Below are 19,556 nucleotides of genomic sequence, written 5' to 3' on the forward strand. Positions count from 1 at the left end.
TCGAAGACTAGCCCCTCTGCACCGTGATGTCAATAACATGCTTGGATCCTGCAGTGGTATTTATTATAGGGTGTTTGACTAGCCATTTTATGCAATAGATGTATGATTATAGATTAGACTTGCTCTTGAATAATTAAATCACCATAGCTGCCTATTGTTGGAAACAACACATCTTCATGTAAATGGAATTTTGAAGAAATATATTAAAAGATGACACTGGAGAGGACTGGGTACTTTATAGCATTGGTTTTACGTATTTTGTTAAAGATTAAAGTAAAAATAAATCTCAACTGTTTAGCTTTCAATACATTACTTGCTAAGTGTTGTATGTAGTAAAATGCCTTATATTGCTTTAAAGATACTAGGGGGCTACCGCTGCTGCTTGCTACACTCACCAATCCCCCTCTCTCTAGCCGCTTTCACAGAAATATGCTGATGACATCATTCTGTCATGCACAGGGCTCGACAAATACACTCACCCGCTCGCCCACGGCGAGTAGATTTTGCCAGCTGGCGAGTGCAGGGGCGGACTGGCCCGGTGGGCCATTGTAACGGGCTGGCCGAACCTTGCACTACAAGCGGCACGGCCCCATCCAATCCGCCAGCTGGCGGAGGAGCAGAGCGCTGCTGGGGAGGGGAAACTGCGGCGTTTCTCAGCGCCAGACTGCCTGCGTGCAGCTGCAGCTTGAGGAGGCGGAGCGCCGGCAGATGCCAGGACGCTGGCGTGACGTGGCCCCGCCCATTTTAAAGGGCCGTGGCAGCTCGGCTCTGGCTGTGTTCTCCTGGCTGTGGCGTGCCCCACCGGCTCCAGTCCTGCCACGGCCCCAGCCCCTTCCTGGCGAGAGACTGCACCCTGCCGACCGCCCGGCTCATTGCACCCACCCCGCATCCCATCTGGCTCCCGCTATCCATTCACCACGCTGCCCCTGCACCCCAGTTCCCCTGCTCTCCCTCTGGCTCTATGCCACCCTTGCACCCCACACTCTGCTCCCCCCGATCCCTGCTCCCCCCCCAGCTCTGCTGCCAGTTCCCTGCACTGCCCCTAGACCCTGATCCCTCTGCCCCTCCCATTCCCCGTGTCCCATTCCAGTGCCTCCCCCGCACACTGCTCCTCCCGATCCCTGGGTCCCTGTGCCTCCTGTGCCCCCCGCCACCCCTGTCCTGTCCCCCCCCCCAATTGTTCCCTGCGCCCCTCTGGCTCTGTGCTGTCCCTGCACCCTGTTTCCCCTGTGGGTTGGGAGTGAGGGGTGCTTATCCATAGGGAGGGGCTGGACAGGGTGAGGAAAAGGCTGCTGTGACCCAGCAGCAACTGAAAGGGGGAGTTCACTTAAAGCGCCTTTGCCTTTATGGAAAAAAATGAATGAAAATGCTATTTGCTATTTATAAGGCTAAAATGCTGGGACAAAAATGAAAACAAACAAAAAAACCCATTGCAAAATGCAAATGTGTAAAAGACAGCAAAAAAGGGGGGGGAATGTTTTGCTTGGCCCTGGGGGAGGGGAAGTGGCAGGGCTGGGCTATCGGGAGAGGAGGGGAAAATATGAGGAAGGGGCTTGTGCTGAGGGGAGGGAAGGGGAGGAGGTCAGGAGAAGAAGAAGAAGAAGAAAGGGGAAGGCACCAAGGGACAAGGGTGCAGGAGAGACAAATCCCAGGGGGCCAAGTGCAGACAATGAGGAAAAGGGCAGGAGGGGAGGTGTCAGTGGGAGGGGGGAACAGGGTGATGCTGGGAGAGGAGAGGGTAAGGGCACTGGGAGCTAGAGGGAGGAGGGGGAGGTGCTGGGAGAAGGCTTGAAAGAAGGGGTGGGCATGAGGAAGGTGGAGATGGAGCAAGGCATGTGTGAGGGCACAGGGGCATGAGAATGGGGGCAGAGGGTGCTGAGGGGGTGGGTATCAGGGAAAAAGGGAAAAGGGGGCATGGGTAGTGAGGGAAGGGGGAGGAACCAGGAGAGTGCAGGTGCCAGGAGCTTCTGGGGGTAAAGCAGAAGGGCGGACACCTGCAGGGGAGGGACCAGCACCAGAGAAGAGAGGCAGGGCAGGTGTGTAGAGGGAGGTGTTAGTAGAGGAGATGAGGAGGGGTAGCTCACTTGATCAGAGTGGGGCTACTGGAGGAGTGGGCGGAGGGGGACAGGTCTCAGGAAGGCTGAGGGAGGGTAGGGAGAAGGGCAGGAGTCAGGACAGCAGAAGAGGGTGAGGGCTTTGGGGGGTAGCAGGCACCAGGGGAGCTGATGGAGCAAGGCAAGGAGACATGGCAGCAGAGGGAAAAGGTAGAAGTTTATAAGATATTTATTAATAACTTAGGTGATATTTATTAAGAACGTATTAGTAATTACTGTTCTTATTCTTATTAGGAATTTATGCCATTAAAAAAATCACTTTTTTGGGGGGGGAGGGTGGCGAGTCCCTTTTTTGTCTGGCGAGTAGGGTTTTCCATAATTTGTCGAGCCCTGGTCATGCATCAGGAAAAGCTTTTTAATATATAAAGAGAGATTTAAAATTCCACATATTTAAAATCTTGTAATTCCAGCTAAAATCTATGGTCCAGTCCTGCAAGCATGCATCTGCTTAATTTTATGCATTTGAGCTATCCCTCTGAACTCAATAGGTTTATTTGCATTCATAAAGATAAACACAGGTGTTTGCACCGCAGCATTAGGGCCTACATTATCTGTGCAAGAAACAATAAAGCAAATATCCATCAGAGGAAAATGTTAGCTTAATATCTTCTGCATAATTCTATTTTGCATGTGCTCAAAGTCATCTGAACACTTATTTTATCTTTCAAATTTTAACACCCTTGATACCACTGGCATTTTTAGCCATAAATTGTTTTATAAATAGCCATAATTGTTTTCCTTGACAGTTTTTGTTTTTCCTTTTTTTAAAAAACAGGAAATTCACGTGATGCTACGCTGCCTCTGTCAAATACATCTAGGTAAGAAACTATTTGTTAATTCTTGTATTAATTTCTCATGTACTAACATTAAAGGGCTGGGTGAAGAAAGGCTAACATGTATATGACATGTTTGTTTCCATTCATCCAACCATTTGATACTGAAATTATCCCTCCTAATTCTAAATTCAGTTACTTAAACCACATTTTATTTTTTTAAGCAAGTTCAGTACGAACACTGCAATGCTAGCTTATAATAAGTTTCTAGAAAAGCATTCAGAAGTGAAGCAATTTCATTTCCAAGTTTGAGGCGGTCATCTCTTCTGACCCAAGAACAGAAATCTAACACCCTAATATATATTTTTATTTTATAGTACAAAAAAGCTTTCAGGGGATCCTTTTTAATTTATGAAATGGTCATATTCAAAACTGTATTTGGACTCATTTCTTATGTACCCTGAAGGACGTACCAGTTTAGAAGCATAGAAATTGCCTGACTGAATCAGACTCATGACCCATATAGCCAAGTATCCTGTTTCCTACAGTGGCCACTGCCAAATGCATCAAAGGAAGGTGCAGGAAACCTTTCATTAAATAGGCATGAGATAATGTCTCCTGCAATAGGTCTCTTTCTAATCTAAGATTATCTAGATTTAGTACAACTTCAGGGTAAACCTCTGCATGAGTTTGCTCACTCAATCTTCTCTAATTTCATGTATTTTCTCAAATAACTGACTGACCTATTTTCAGACTACCTTACGTATATAAAATTTTCCTTCACTAGTACTGAAGGTGATGCCATCAAGGTCTATGTGAGAGTACGCCCCCCTTCAGAGGGAGCTGCATTAGCTGATGGAGATCAAGGCTTGTGCTTATCAGTTCTTTCATCAAACACTCTGCGTCTTCATTCAAAGCCTGAACCCAAGATCTTCACTTTTGATCATGTTGCAAATATGGACACAACCCAGGTAATAGCTTTACAAATAGTTGATAAACTCACTAAAATATGAAAAAAATGTCTAGTTTATTGCAACCATATCTTTTTCAATTTCCCTAAGTTTTATAGTAATAAGACTGCTAATACAGAGTTTACACTATCTTGGCAAATTAATTTTCTAATTTTTCTCACTGCTTTAAGAATTTCTCTCTTCAGAGTTATCATAAGACTTGCTCTTTGCATTTATACAGTTACATTGATGAGGTTGTGCTTAATGATGGATGGGACATTGTGATCCTATAATATGTGAAGCTCCTAGAGAAACATTCTGCATAAACAATCGCTGAAGGCCACCTTTTGTAAGGCCTAAGACAATAACACATAATAGGTCAGCGATGGGCAACCCAAGATTAGTGAGTGGGCCGTGCATCCCGTGTCTGGCCCTTGCCCCCATGCCTCTTATGCGGTGGGGCACTAGAGCCCTTCACTTTCTTCTCTCCCTGCCTCCTCCTAGCACCGTGGTCACCAACAGGTCGATCGCGAGCTACTGGTCGATTGCGAGGCCTCGACAAGTCGCTCGCGAAGCGTCCTGTCTGCCCTGCCCCCATTTCCCACTCACCCCCGAGAAGCCCCACTATTTACCTTGAAGAGTGAGTCAGCCCCGCGGGAGGCACGCAGGGGGTTTCCTGGCGTGGGGGGAGGGGCTTGGCCCCGGTGCGGGGCTTCCCTGCACTGGTTGGTTCCGGGGCAGGCGCGCACGTACGAGGTTTTCTCTGCGCGGGTGGGGGGGTCGGCCCCCTGGGCAGTCGCACGCGGGACTTCCTTGCGTGGGGGGGGGTGCCGGGACAAGCGTGCGCGGGGCTTCCCTGCATGGGGGAGGGGGGCGGTTGGCCCCAGGGCAGGTGCGCGCGCAGGGTTTCTCTGCGCGGGGGGAGGGGTTGGCGCCGGGACAAGCACGCGCGGGGCTTCCCTGCACCGGGGGGGAGGTCGGCCCCCTGGGCAGGTGTGCACGGGCTTCCTTGCGCCGGGGGGGGGGGTAGTTGGCTCTGGGGCAGGCGTGTGTGCGGGGTTTCCCTGGGTGCGGGGGGTCGGCCCCGGGGCAGGCGCATTCGGGGCTTCCCTGCGCCGCGTGGGGTCGGCCCCGGGGCAGGCATGGGCTGGTTTCCCTGGGAGGAGATGCAGGGGACTCTCCGCCTCCACTGGCACCCCACTCCCCAGCCACAGAATGCAGTCCCCACTCCCCTGGCCCCAGCCACAGAACTCTGTCCCCATTCCTGTCCCCACTCCCCGAACTCTGTCCCTACTCTCCTGTCCCCAGCTACAGAACTCTGTCCCTATTCCCATCCCCACTCCCCGAACTCTGTCCCCACTGGCACTCTGTCCCCTGCTGTAGAACCCTGTTCTCTGCCCTCCCAGCACCCTGTTCCCTCTCCCCTGTCCTTAGCTGCAGAACTCTGTCCCCACAAAATGTATAATTATAAATGCTTCATTTTAGATTTAAATAGCATGAATAAAAAACACCTGATTTTAATTGTATGTATCGCATAATTTAAAAATAAACTTTATCAGAATGTGTAAGTAAGGACTGGGGATAGCAAGTAATGGACAGGAGGAGAATAGAGAGGGCGGGGCTTCAAGGAAGGGGCGGGGCGGTAGGTCTTCGCCTGTTCTGAGATTTAAAAAGTGATCTTGGGTGTAAAAAGGTTGGAGACCACTGTCCTAGCACTTTGTGAGAACCATGAATCTGCTGATTTGTGTTTGTCCCTGCTCCTCTCTCTGTCTCCCAGAGCTTGAACAGTGGTGAACAGCTGATTCACAGGGTGCCCACCACTGCAATAGATGGTGGTAATAGTAGTTAGGCAGTTTATACAATTCCATAACAGAGCAATTGATTCAGGATCGTAATAACACTAACTTAACTGTTTTGCAGTCAGAATTAGTAAAGGGTGCATTTGTTTTGTTGTGAAAAAAGCCAAGTGGTCATTTGATGCATCTAGCCTGGCAATGCCTCTATTTTTGTGTGTGTGTGTAAAAATAATTATACACACACACACAGTTGTGTATGTAACGTTATAATAGATTTACTTACAAAGTGGAAAATATCATGGAAGAAAACCTTGCAGCTTTTCTTTTTATGAAATCTTAATCTAGCTTCCTTGTCCTTTTTCTCCTCAGGAGTCAGTGTTTTCAAGTGTAGCCAAAAACATTGTTGAATCTTGTATGAATGGTTACAATGGAACCATCTTTGCATAGTAAGCCATTTATGTTTACTTCATATTAAACATGAGAGTTGTAAAAAATTACTTGTATTCATGAGTTCCAGGTGACTTAAGGGGTATCACTTCATGCTCAAAGGTTTATTGATTTAAAAAAAAGAAAGAGGCTGCTTTTTCACTTGACACAACATTCCAAAGAGTGACATTGTGAAACTTTTTGCAGTTTACTTGTTGAAGAGTACTTAATTACAAACTTAGCATATTTGAGGCTACCTATCTATATACAGTGTGGTTGTGGCTGTGTTGGTCTCAAGATAATATCTTTTACTGAGACAACTTCTATTGGTGACATAAACAAGCCTTTAAGCTTACACAACAGGGCTTCAGCACTACTTACAACAACGGTAGATTTCAAGTTGAAAGTGTGCTTTTACATCTTCAGCTGATTTATCCATGTCAGAATGCCAGTTAGAATGATAGGTGCAAGGAAATTATGGATGTCACAGCTAAAATAAACTTTCCTTATTTTGGTTTTTTTTCTTTAGTGGCCAAACTGGCTCAGGGAAAACTTTTACTATGATGGGTAAGTATATAAAAGACTTGTTTATATTTGTCAGACTTTTTCTGAATACTAGTTTTGAGAGATGATATACTCTGTAAATGTGATCTAGTTTTACAGTCAACTGCAGGTAATTTTTTAATCTTTTTTGCTTTTGGGATTACATTATACAATTAATGCAGATTTTGGTCTTTCTCACAGCAATGCTAAAGCATGGGGATAGGTTTTGCCCTCTAAGGAGAAAATATTTGTAGTCAAGTGGTATTATAAAGTTCTAAACACATCTTTTTAGTTTCCTCTTTTTGGTTCCCAGCTCCTCAATTTCTGGAAATATATTCTGGTAGGCACTAGCAATGTAATAGTGTAACCAGTGTTTCTCAAACTGTGCTCTGTGGAGCCCCAGGGGCTCTGCGAGGTTGACAAACTGGAAACATCAATAGGTACAACACATACAATCAGTGGACTGCTGGGGCGCCGCATAAATTTTTACGCATGTAAAGGGCTCTGGAGCCCAGATAGCTTGAGAACTGCTGGTGTAACCATTTAAACAGTTAACCAATAAACAAGAGCTTATTGGTTATTGTAACAGTTACATGCTGGCTCCCTGCCCCAGTCCAGGGAGCCAGATGCTGCCCCACCCTGCAGTCTCTGCAGTATAAAGCTTATACTTAAATTCTGTAGCCAGCTCCCAGTGCAATGGCTGCCAGCCCTGCTCTAGGCTCTGCAGTATAAGCTTTATACTTCAGAGTCTGCAGTGTGTAACCACTACGTTTTTTTAATGGTTACATGGTAACTATAGTTCCCGCTAAGGTACATGCCTATACGGCCGTGCACAAAAAATTCTCCATCTGCCCACTTCTTCTACAGAGCCTTGCAGCAGCACTCACCTTGCTGCGGGAAGGTGAGTGATGAAGCAGGCAGCTGCTCTGAGCCAGGGGCACTGAGCATGGTGGGGGGCGGAGCCCACTCCCAACAGCGCGGGGCGGGGCTGGTCAGGGGCCTACCTGGGGCTGTGTGATGGGGGGCCAGGGCCAGGGCCAGCTCCAGCCCTTTCTCAGGGCTGGAGCTGTGTTCAGGGCCACAAAGTGGCTGCCCAACTGCTCCTTGGGCTGGCTGCATGGCAGCTGCTCAGAGGGGGGGCCCAGCTGTGGTGCAGCAGCTCCTAGGTTTGGGACCCCCTGCACCTCTCTTCTTCCCATCCTACATCTCTCTTTTGCCCCCTCAGAGCCCGCTGCCCCCTCCCCACATGTCACTACCCCACGCCACCTCAGTCCCTGCAAACCCTGGGTGCTGACAGCAGCTTCCCTCTGCCCAAGGTGGGGACTCTCAGCCAGCCCCATGAAGAGCAGCCTAGGGCAGTCCCTGCCCTGCACACAGGGGGGAGAGGGGCAGGTGTCGTCATCTCCCCAGAAGGTGAGGGGGGGGGCATAACCTGGGAGAGTCTCTTGGGGAGCAGCGCCACTGGTGCGTACCATAGTGGCACACATCCGAACAAGCACATGTGAACTTGGCGAATAAGACAAAACTCACTCTGCTCATGGATGAAAAATCTTAGAGGGAACACTGATTAACCGCTTTTAATGTCCCTACTAGGTACTTCACTTTTTCAAAAGGCTGCCTTCCCAATTTGGAATATAAAAGGAGTTTGCCTTTATTCTTATGCTTTTCATAGCACTGGTCATTTTAAATACAAGTTATTCATTCTCCCTTTTTATTTTTGAAGAGGGAGAAACACCAAATTGAAAGCAGTGCATAGCTCAGTGACTTGCTAAGAATTTGATGAACAAGGCAATTGAATTACACTCACTCCTTGAAGTGGTCCCTTCAGATCACTGTTAAAGCAGAGAACATTGGTAGGAAGTTTGCACTGCTGCTTCTTGATCTGTATGTGCACCTATTCTGTGAATAAATAGACTTTAGTATGCAGAGCTATAAATCTCTCAGCCATTCACAGGCACTATTTTAATTTAGATGTAAGTTGACAAAGTAAAATCAATTGAGAAATACTTTCTTCCTTCTTTGTTTTGCTGTCAGTGACTGGCTATAGGAATAGTTTCAGTTTAGTATAATGGTATATATGAGTGCCAACTAATTGCTGCTGTTCTTAATTAAACTAGCTAAATGTTGTTTTTAATTAAATCTCTTTAGGGCCATCTGACTCTGATAATTTCACTCATAACCTGAGAGGAGTTATTCCTCGGAGCTTTGAATATCTCTTTTTTCTAATCGAACGTGAAAAAGAAAAGGTAAAACTTATATTACTGAGATCACGGGAATGTCTTGCTTATGAAGTATCTGAATAAATTACATTTTGATTAGTGCTCAAGTTTCCTATGTTAGTCTGTCTTGCACCTACTTTGCTAGTTTACATTTACTTTGGTATCCTTTATGTGTTGATAGATACAAATGCCAATAGAAAAATTATAATTTCTACATTGAAAGTAGCTGTCTTACTAGGTAAAGTCTTTTGGGCATCATAAGTGGTGTTAAGGTATAATATACGTCAGTAATAACTTTATACCTTTCTGAAGGAAATGAAACAAACCACTGCCATACTCTGTTAGAGACCAGCTCTCATAAAAGTTATACTTCTAGTGGAAGTTTCTTTGTTTTACAGGCTGGTACTGGTAAGAGTTTTCTCTGTAAGTGCTCGTTTATTGAAATCTACAATGAACAGATATTCGACTTGCTGGATTCTGCTTCAGCTGGACTCTTTCTCAGGGAGCATATCAAGAAGGGCGTCTTTGTTGTTGGTGCAATGGAGCAGGTGTTAACATCCGCTGCTGAAGCATATCAGGTAGTATGTTTCATGCTGTTACAGCAATGTAAGGATCAATCAGCAGCATTGCACAATATTAGCTCTAACAAATTAAAGTGCCCAAAATAAAATCTTTTGAAACATTTTTTGTAGAAATAGAACATCTGTAAACAGAGAACTATTTTGTTGATTCTAACTTTTCTCCAAAGCATGTTCCATATCAGACCTCTGTGAATGTTAGAGATTAGGAAAGTTGTAAGGCTTGTAGAGTATAAAATGCACCAATGTTCGTTTTCTGCTGATGTTTGCAGTGGATCCGAGTTATAGTAGCAGGTGCTTTTGTCCTACTACATTTTTGTTCCAGATTCCCTCACTGTACATCCAGATGCTGAGTAAGCCTTACTCTTGTAATGATGAGAAGCACATGCCTTGACTGCGGTTTTAAAACTTTGTACTTGTAGAGGTTGAACTTCCTAAATCCGGGACTCGCTGGTCCAACAACATTTGTGATCATCCTGGACCACGGATGTTGCTGGACCAGAGTGCGAGCCAGTCTGGGGTCTAATGGTGGAGAACTCGATCACTGGGACCAGTGAGTTCTGTCCCTGGGGAACCCCAGCAAGGCCAGGGAGCAGTGGGACCGGGGAACCCCAGTGGGGCCACCAACAGCTGGCAAGTCCCAGCCAGCTGGCCAGAGCACAAGTCCTATAGCAGCAGGGCTGGAGCCCAGAGGCCAGTAAGCCAGCCAAGTGGCCGGAGTATAGCGAGCTGGAGGGAAGGGGTAGTGTCCTGGGAGGCCAGTGACAGGGGACCTCCACTGATCCAGCAAATTACCTCATTTGGTATGGGTTAGGTTCTGAAGGTTCCAACCTGTACTGTGTTAATATATTTGTATAAATACATAAAGGGAAATAGAACTTTGGAAAGCAAAAGGGCATGCTTATAAAGCAAAGAGATACTTGGGAAGACACATCAATGAGTTGGTAGTCAAAATGTAGCAGTTCTAATTTTTAAACTAAAATTATAAAACATGAAGTTGGGTTGACAAAAGTAAAGGAAAGTGAATATGCAATTATTTCTAAAACAAAGTTAATGTTTGAGTAATTGTGATTTTTTTTTCTTTAGGATTTCTAACTATTAAATGTTTATATTAAGATAGTCTGATACAAAAATTCGGCGGTGTAATAGTTTATTGAAGAGTCTCATAATGAAATGTTTGTTCTGTCTCATCCATTGTATCGGACTGTTGGGATCACTCTGAAATATGCTAGAATGGTGCTATTTGATATCTCTTCCTGCTGCTAAGGTGTTAACTATGGGCTGGAGAAATCGCCGTGTAGCATCTACCTCAATGAATAGAGAATCCTCAAGATCGCACGCAGTCTTCACTATCACTGTAGAATCAATGGAGAAGAACAGTGAGGTTGTTAACATCCGATCCTCCCAGTTGAACTTGGTGGATTTGGCAGGCTCTGAGAGACAAAAAGATACACATACTGAAGGAGTCAGGTTAAAGGTTAGTGCTATGTATCTGTGGCTACTTTCTCTTTCTCCTCAGTTAGATTTTTTTTTAAAAAAAACAACAAAAAAACCACCTTGTTCTAATTTGGACAGTTGTCTTCTAACTTTCACTGTTTGTTTTAGGAGGCAGGTAACATAAACCGGTCATTAAGCTGCCTAGGTCAAGTGATCACAGCACTTGTCGATGTGGGTAATGGAAAACAAAGACACATTTGCTACAGGGACTCCAAACTCACTTTTCTGCTACGGGTAACATATGTTCAGTTTTCATTTAATAGTTTAAAAAGGAAAAATATATATATATATATTTATACAGAGACGAGAGAAACTGAGCTCAGTTCTGTAAAACTGGGCTGCTTGTTTTCACTTTGCTGGAAAATCAATTTCTACACGCTATTGGATTTCAGAATTCTTATCTCTCATTGTATGAAGGGCTATTAAAGGTAAACTGCAAATTCATTTAAGGATCAGTTTTGAAATAAAGCTTCATAAATTAATAGATTTCTCAGGCAAATCTATTCTAGTCTAAAATTGCATACGAGACAACTTGTGGAAGAAATATTAACTTCTAGCTCGAATCACAATCCTGTAATTTAAGCCAATTTTCATATTTTTCAAACAGGATTCTCTTGGAGGTAATGCAAAAACATGCATAATTGCAAATGTTCATCCTGGATCTAGATGTTTTGGTGAAACTCTGTCTACTCTTAATTTTGCTCAACGAGCAAAGTTAATTAAAAACAAGGTAAAAAAATAATATTTTTCCTATCATGACTTTAATTGTCATTTATATTATATGTGAACCAGTTCACTTTTATGAAACATTTTTGTTTACTGTGTTAATTCAAATGACAATCAAATTTGATTGTTTGGGCTTATAATAACAAACTGACTTTCTTGAAAAATTTAATTTAATTTTCACTTTTTCTGCAAGTTTATATTCTATTAGAAGATTTAGCTAGCATTGCTTGGGTCGGGGCGATGTGGAGGGTCAAGGGCAAGGAGATCTGGAGGTGGCTCACCAGAAATGGCAGTGCTGCTCCAGTGACAGAGATTACCTGAGGCCATGTTGTCCAACCCCAGTTGGCAGCTCCTGTGGGGGAAGAAGGTGCAGGGGATTCTGCTCAGCCCCTACTGGTGTCCCTCCAAAAGGAGGGAGGGGTGTTTCAGCTTGGATTCAGTCAGCAGTGCTCCTCTGTGGGAGAGGCATAAGGATCTTGCGGAAAACGGGATTTTTGCGCCAAAAAAAAGTCCACACTACTTTTTTCCCCCACAAAAACCCTTTGCGCAAAAATGGCTTGCATGCATTATGCAAATGAGGCATGGTGGTATGCTAATCTGCACCTCATTTGCATATTCGCTGCTGGCAAAACCGGGAGTGTACATGTGGCCTCGGACTTTGCTGGACCAGAGAAGGTTATGGCTCCGTACCTGGCTCTAGACTCTGCTCCTGGCTGGGGCTGCACTCCCTGCCACCTTCCCCACTGCCTTTAGCCCATCACGGTGCCAGCCCTGGCTGGTGCTGCATCTCCCACTGCATCAGCCCCTCCTGGGGCTGTATGCCCATGGTGCCAGCCCTGCTGACTCCAACCTCAGCCGGGACTGCACCCTCCCCCACACAGTGCCAGCCCCAGCTAAGACTGCACTTCTGGCCACTGGCACTGCAATAGTTGCCGTCAGTTCTGGCCTAAGCTGTGCTCCCCACCACACGAACCCTGCTGGGCCCGTGCTCCCCGATGCCAATCCCAGCTTCTGAACCTGGCCAACTGAGTCTCTCCGGGGCGTGTGTGTGTGTAATGGAAATGCACCACTTGCTCTCCTTGTTTTTCATGTGATATTTGTTCCTTTGTCTGTAGCAATTAGTTGAAATGAGTAAATGTAAACAAAACTTTACATGTTTTCTGATTGTTTTAAAGCTTTGTAATACTTTGTTTTACCAAGATAATTGTTTTTATCCAAACATACTTCCACCTGTTCAAATGCGAGGTAACTTTTTAGCTCTTTCTGCATCTTGAATAGGCTGTAAGTATATTGGCTTCTGATTTTGCACATATGTAGTCTGTTATATGCTGTTAGTCTTTGTTTAGCCTAAAATTTTCAGGATTATATTTTAATTCACTAAACCATGGACTAAATGTTCAAGTGTTCATGAGCTTTATTCTCTTTCCAAAGATTCTCTTTTAAAATTGATAGCAGTATAGTCAGTTATCTATTGCTTTCCTATGTTTGATTCTTGTTACCTTGAGGATAGATTACTTCACATTAAAAATATGATCTTTAAGTTTTTTTTATTGCTTTTAATATTTTCTTTTAAAATGTCTACAAAAGGCTGTGATAAATGAAGACACCCAAGGGAATGTGAACCAACTCCAAGCTGAAGTGAAGAAATTGAAAGAGCAGATTGCTCAACTTACTTTAGGACAGTTTACCCAGGATATTTCTATTACAACAGGTAGGAGAAACAAAAGAACAGAAAGCTCCTGTATTCTAGAGCAAAAAGGAGCTTTTAAAGTGTTGTATTATTGACTTTCTGAGTAAATGGCACTGCTCAGTTTGTATTCCTTAAGGATTACAATTTTAGATACAACATACTTTTTACACAATTGTAAATAGCAAATGTGTTTAATTTTGCAGGAATCTGTGTTAATTTAATGATCGTTTGTTTTCATTTTGCTCTTTCCATACTGTGTACTATGTGTTAGGCAAAACTTCTTTTATCGTTTTTTAGCTTTGATTTCGAAATGTTTTCAGTTTGAAATGGCATTTTGATTTAAAATTGGTTCAATATACTAAAAAACACATGAACTGAAAATATATGAAATGGCCAAAATGAAATGAGAAACACTAAAAGATTTTATTTCAAACTGACCAAAATGTTTTGCCTTAACTTTAAACTAATCAAAATTGGGGAAAAATTCATTTTGAACCAACTTGAAACTCTCTGATTTTGGGGGGGGGGGGGAAATCTTTGAAGCTTTTTTATTTGAAAGAAAAATGTTTTTAAAAATTGGTCAAACCAGATTATTTTCACATTATTTGATTTTGCCCCACAAGTTGAAAAATCAATTATTGACTCAGCTCTAATCATAATGTGATGATTATTCTACATTTTAGGTATTATATTGATTGGTATTCTATAAATATCTATAATAATCCACTTTATTATGGACCTCGTGTAATATTAATGCCAGTTCGATATTATAAGCTAAAAACGTCAATTCAACATTTTGCATACTTCCTTAGCTGAACACACTTTTAAACTAAATTAAAAACACCTTTATTCATTTGGTGGAACTTTGTACATAAAGTTGTGTGAGTAAAGTTTTATATCTCATAATTTGACAGATTCTAATAGCATAATTAGAGGGTGTATATAATTATAATGTAAATATGTCCATACCTGTGGTGTTCAGTAAAATATTCGGGGAAAAAAGTATTATAAACACTGTTAAACATTAAGGAAATTTATTGCATCTTAATATGGTGCATTGTTTTTTAACTTTTTATTAATCTGCTCTTGGACAAGGTGAGGAAAATAGAAATTACAAGAACTACTTTCTTGAGGCAATGCTGTTCTTGGAGAAATCTGAAAGTGAAAAGAAGGTAAGAACTCACTGCCACCTTTGCAGCATGTTCTGCTTATTTTTTTTTTATTAAAGCCAAGGTTGAGTGAATCTGTAGAAGCTCACTATATTTGAGATTGTCCTGCATTATTCAAGAAAAAGTTTGGCTTGTAAAGACAGCAAAGTGTAGTTATCGGAAGGAGATATTATAAACTAATAGAATTGTGAATTTTAAAGATAACATCCAAATTTAATCACAAGGGGTATGTCTACACTACGTTAGTTCGAACTAACTTTAATAGGCGCTACACTAGTGCTCTGCTAGTTCGAATTTGAATCGAACTAGCGGAGCGCTTAGTTCAAACTAGGTAAACCTCATTTTACGAAGATTAAGCCTAGTTTGAACTAGCTAGTTGGAATTAAGGGGTGTGTAGCCCCTTAATTCGAACTAGTGGGAGGCTAGCCCTCCCCAGGTTTCCCTGGTGGCCACTCTGGCCAACACCAGGGAAACTCTATGCCCCCTTCCCGGCCCCGGACCCCTTAAAGGGGCACGGGCTGGCTACGGTGCCCGTGCCAGGTGCAAGCCTGCCAGCACCCAGCCAGCAGACCCTGCACCTGGCACGGCACAGAGCCACCCACCCGATGTCCCCCAGCCCACCCCCTCTTCCCGGGACCAGGCTGGCGGCTCCCAGGAGCTTGCCCTGGACCGCAAGAGGCAGGCACCTGCCTGGGCTAGTGCGGACATCGTGGACCTCGTCCACGATCTCTGCACTAGGCACAGGAAAGTGGCCGTCTAGGGCAGGAGAGCTGCCAGCCTGGCCACCCAGGAGCAGGTGTGCATGAAAATCAAGGGGGTCCACTGAGACCCCCGACCCTGAGCCCTGAGCTTACAATGGCCGTCCTGGGTCAGACTAAAGGTCCATCTAGCCCAGTAGCCTGTCTGCCGACAGCGGCCAACCCTAGGGACCCTGGAGGGGATGGACCGAAGACAGTGACCAAGCCATTTGTCTCGTGCCATCCCTCTCCAGCCTTCCACAAACTTTGGGCAGGGACACCACTCTTACCCCCTGGCTAAGACTACTCCATGGACCCAACCTCCATGACTTGATCTCACTTCCCTTTAAACTCTGTTCTAGTTGTAGCCTTCACAGCCTCCTGCAGCAAGGAGTTCCACAGGTTAACTATTTGCTTTGGGAAGAAGAACAACTTTCTCTTACTAGTTTCAAGCCTGCTACCCATTCCTTTCCTTTGGTGTCCTCTAGTCCTTCTTTATGGGAACTCAGGAAGAACTTTTATGAATGCACCCTCTCCACCCAACCCCTGCTTTTAGAGACCTCTATTCTGTCCCCGCTCCATCTCCTCTTTTCTAAGCTGAACAGTCCCAGTCTCTGTAGCCTCTCTTCATCTGGGACCTGTTCCCAACCCCTGATCATGTTAGTTGCCCTCCCCTCTCCCAGCCTTTCTCTTCCCCTCTCCCACCTCCTTTTCCCAGTCTCGTTCAATAAAGACAGAGTCAATGTTGGAAGAAACGTTATCTTTATTTTGTACATCAAGAAGAAGGGGGGCTAGGGAAGGGTAAGTGGAAGGAGGTGAGGGAGGAATGGGGTACGAGCCCCCGATGGGGAGAACTGGGCTGGCTCTGCGGGCTTCTGGGGGTGGAAGCTCTCCTGCAGCCCCCCAATTGCCCCCTCTCCCCAGATGGCAGCCTGCGGCAAGTGCAGCCGGGCTGATGGCCGAGTGGTGTGATGTGCCCAGTGTGGGTACTCCGGGCACTCCAAGCCAGAACTTCTTTGCAAGCGGGGCACCCCTTAGAACTGTGTGTCCGGGGTGGGGGTCGGGACCCTTTAAGCGCAGCCCTCGGCTAGCCTGAGACAGCAGCTCCATGCTCTAAGTCCTCCTCTTATGCCCTGCCGGCACTGCTTCCGGCCATCCTTAAGCCCTGTTCAGAGTCCACTCAACGTGGACTTGCTAGTTCAAATTAGCTTAGTTCGAATTAACTAATTCGAACTAAGTTAGTTCGAACTAGCGCTGTAGTGTAGACGTACCCATGGTCAGTTTCACTTAAAAATGGGGTAATAAAATATTTTTTTATTTTGTGCATAAAATATTGTTATAGAATCATAGAATACTACAACTGGAAGGGACCTTGGGAGGCCATCAAATCCAGTCCGCTGCCCTCGCAGCAGGACCAAGCACCATCTAGATCATCCCTGATAGATGTCTATTTAACCTGCTCTTTAATATCTCCAATGGTAGATCATTATTTATAGTATCATATAAGTTGTCTGTGAGATATATCTCAATGTCTTTTCTTTGGAGATTGCCACTGTCACTTCCCCCCTTTCCCACTACTAAATCAATGCATTTATTGTTTTAAGACTTTGTTAGAAAAAGTTGCTCAACTAGAAGATCTTTGTGGCAAAAAGGAGAAATTAATTCAGTCCAATAAAATGATAGTTAAATTCCGTGAAGACCATATAGTTCGTCTGGAGAGATTACACAAAGATGCTTGTGGCAGTTTAATGCCTAAAGAGCAGGAGGAGCTCATCAATGAACTGAGGGAGGAATTGCGGTCACTGAGAGAACAGGTACATATTTTTACTCATTGGTCCATATCTAAACAATCTCATGAAGTTAATGAACAACACACACAGAACAAACTTCTTTATTATTTAAAGATAATACATCTGACCTTGATAGCTGTTGGTTTTTAGTTCAAAAGGTAAACTTCTGAGCACAATCTACCCAGTTCTCTAAACTGAAATGACTATACTTACTGCTGTTTGGTTTAAATCACTGTTAGGCTTCCTCATGCTAATGAAAGCTCTTATCGCTGTAGTTAGGAAGCTCAGCTTTGTTTTAAAAATAGAACAAAAAGATAGGCTATTTGAATAATTTTATAGGCAAGCTTACATATTCCAAGCTAAATTGTGATGCTAATGTTTCTAGAGGAGGAAGCTCATATGTAATGATCAGGATTAAAATTGCCTCCTGCAATAGCAAGAATGTTTAAAAAAAAATTGAATAATTAATCCCTTAATCATTACAAGGTCTGACAAGTGATTAAAAAATTTAATCGTGATTAATCGCGTGCGCCTCCCCTTTGAAACGCCACCATGGGCGTTTCAACGGGCCAGCGCTGCATGGAGCCTGGGATTAGCTAGAGTCCCCAGCTGATCCCAGTCTCCATGCAGCACTGCCCCCTTTGAACCATTGTGGTTGCATATCAAAGGGGCAGCGCAACACAGAGCCCAGGATCAGCCTTGGAGTGCCCAGCCATCCTTGGGTTCTGCTGCCACGGGGAACCCAGGATCAGCTGGGGACTCCCAGGTGACCCCGGGCTCCATGGCTGCCCCTTTAAAACACTGCCTCTGGCATTTCAAAGGGGCAGCTGGGGAAATGCTGTGCTGCTGCTGCCCCTTTAAAATGCCGCCTCCATGTGCATTTAAAAGGGGCAGCCCTGGATCCCAGGCTCAGCTGGGGCTTTGCACCGCATTTCCACAAAACCTGGGATCAGCTAGGCCCTCCCCAGCTGACCCCAGGCTCCACTACCCGTTGGAAACATGCGGAGGTGGCATTTCTAAGGGTGGCCACTGTACAGCTGATCCCCGGCTCAGCTGTGAGACGGCTGCTCCTTTGAAATGCCGCCTCTTCGTGTTTCAAAGGGGCAGTGGAGCCCGGAGTCAGCTGGGGAGTCCTCAGCTGATCCTGGGCTCTGCATTGCGCTGCCTCTTTGAAGCGCTGCAGCGGCACTTCAAAGGGGCAACACAGCATTAAAGCCTGCAATTAATGCATTAAAAATGTAACATGTTAATCCTGGACTGCGTTAATCGCAGGTGTTAACACACGTCAATTGACAGCCCTAATAATTACTTATTCGTGTATATATGTTTTGGGAATAAATTCCAGTGAAATAATAAAACCAGTTGCCATCTCTTTAAGAAATCTGAACAGTCCTCCTTTTCTTTTCCTTGTGATTTAATGCTTGTGAAAAATGACCAGATTGGGGGCCCTGTATACAGAATCCTCTGTGAAATGGCCTTTTTTGTAATCTACTTTGCTTTTTTGCAACACTTCATGTATCCGCATCTCACACGTGTGTATAGATGGAACAACACCCACGAATTGCTAAATATGCCATGGAAAATCACAGCCTCAGAGAGGAGAACAAACGACTTCGTTCCTTACAGTCAGTGAAAAGGGCTCAAGAAATTGATGCTCACACCATTGCAGAACTAGAAAAAGCTTTCTTGGATGCTTCAGCCACAGAGAAAAATCATGGAGGTAAAAATGCACAATGAAATATTCCTTTCATAAGCTAATGCTCATTTTATAGTGTATTTTTTAAAAACCCTACATATTTTCATTAGCACTTAAAATATCGTAGGTGGCAGTATTTCTGGTAATCATGAATTTGACAGTTAAACATTCTTCTTTATTAAATTCACCTCTCTCTATATATAAAAATGTTGTTCCTGTGGGATAACAGAGTGATGTCATCATGTCCCCCTACATCCACAGGTTTTGTCCTCACACAGACTCCCTGCCCTGGACTCTGTTTAGGGATCAGCTAAGCTGTGTGGTAGCCTGACCTGGGCAGACTTCCCCCTCCCAAGGGTCCTGCCCACTCAACTCTAGCTGCAGTCTTTTGTGTAGCCAGATCTGAGCGAGCAGGATCCTTGGGAGAGGGAGTCTGCCCAGGTTGGGTTATCAAGTAGCTTTGCTGGTCCCTGAACAGTGTCCAGGGCAGGGAGTGACTCCATCCAAGGCCTGAGTGCCGCTCCAGATCAGCCTGCTGCAGGTAATGGGGCTATGGCAGCACCACTGCCATTGCTTGCAGGGAGACCACAGATAGAGGCTTTGGGGCAGCTGGACCTAGAGACATTGAGGGCCTCTCTGGCAGCCAGAGGGCCTTAAGGTGCCATGAGGGAGCAGACCCCCGGGGAAGTGGCGTGGGGCATGGTGGCCAAGGGGGGAGATGCTGGCTGCATGCTGGGCTGGCTCTGGCAGCCCCCTGCTCAGAGGAAGCAACCACTGCACCATGTCCTCTTCTGGCGGCTGCCTGTGGGGCATGCTAAGCTTTTGCTTGCTGCATAGGGATGGGAGCAGCAA

At 44.9% G+C, this 19,556-nt stretch overlaps 1 protein-coding gene across 2 annotated transcripts in view; it reads left to right on the plus strand.

Annotated features, from left to right (window-relative positions):
- KIF15 (kinesin family member 15) overlaps positions 1 to 19,556 on the plus strand; it is a 61,830-nt gene that overhangs the window by 1,979 nt on the left and 40,295 nt on the right. For both annotated transcript variants that reach the window (XM_075921863.1, XM_075921864.1), the window contains exons 2-14: positions 2,890 to 2,932; positions 3,675 to 3,858; positions 6,003 to 6,079; positions 6,589 to 6,626; positions 8,751 to 8,848; positions 9,220 to 9,399; positions 10,667 to 10,876; positions 11,005 to 11,130; positions 11,504 to 11,626; positions 13,210 to 13,333; positions 14,408 to 14,484; positions 16,823 to 17,032; positions 18,551 to 18,728. In XM_075921863.1, coding sequence (XP_075777978.1) covers positions 2,890 to 2,932; positions 3,675 to 3,858; positions 6,003 to 6,079; positions 6,589 to 6,626; positions 8,751 to 8,848; positions 9,220 to 9,399; positions 10,667 to 10,876; positions 11,005 to 11,130; positions 11,504 to 11,626; positions 13,210 to 13,333; positions 14,408 to 14,484; positions 16,823 to 17,032; positions 18,551 to 18,728 — 1,668 coding nt within the window. The remainder of the gene's footprint in view (positions 1 to 2,889; positions 2,933 to 3,674; positions 3,859 to 6,002; positions 6,080 to 6,588; positions 6,627 to 8,750; positions 8,849 to 9,219; positions 9,400 to 10,666; positions 10,877 to 11,004; positions 11,131 to 11,503; positions 11,627 to 13,209; positions 13,334 to 14,407; positions 14,485 to 16,822; positions 17,033 to 18,550; positions 18,729 to 19,556) is intronic.

This window comes from Pelodiscus sinensis, chromosome 2 (assembly GCF_049634645.1).
Source record: "Pelodiscus sinensis isolate JC-2024 chromosome 2, ASM4963464v1, whole genome shotgun sequence".
Classification (NCBI taxonomy): Eukaryota; Metazoa; Chordata; order Testudines; family Trionychidae; genus Pelodiscus; species Pelodiscus sinensis.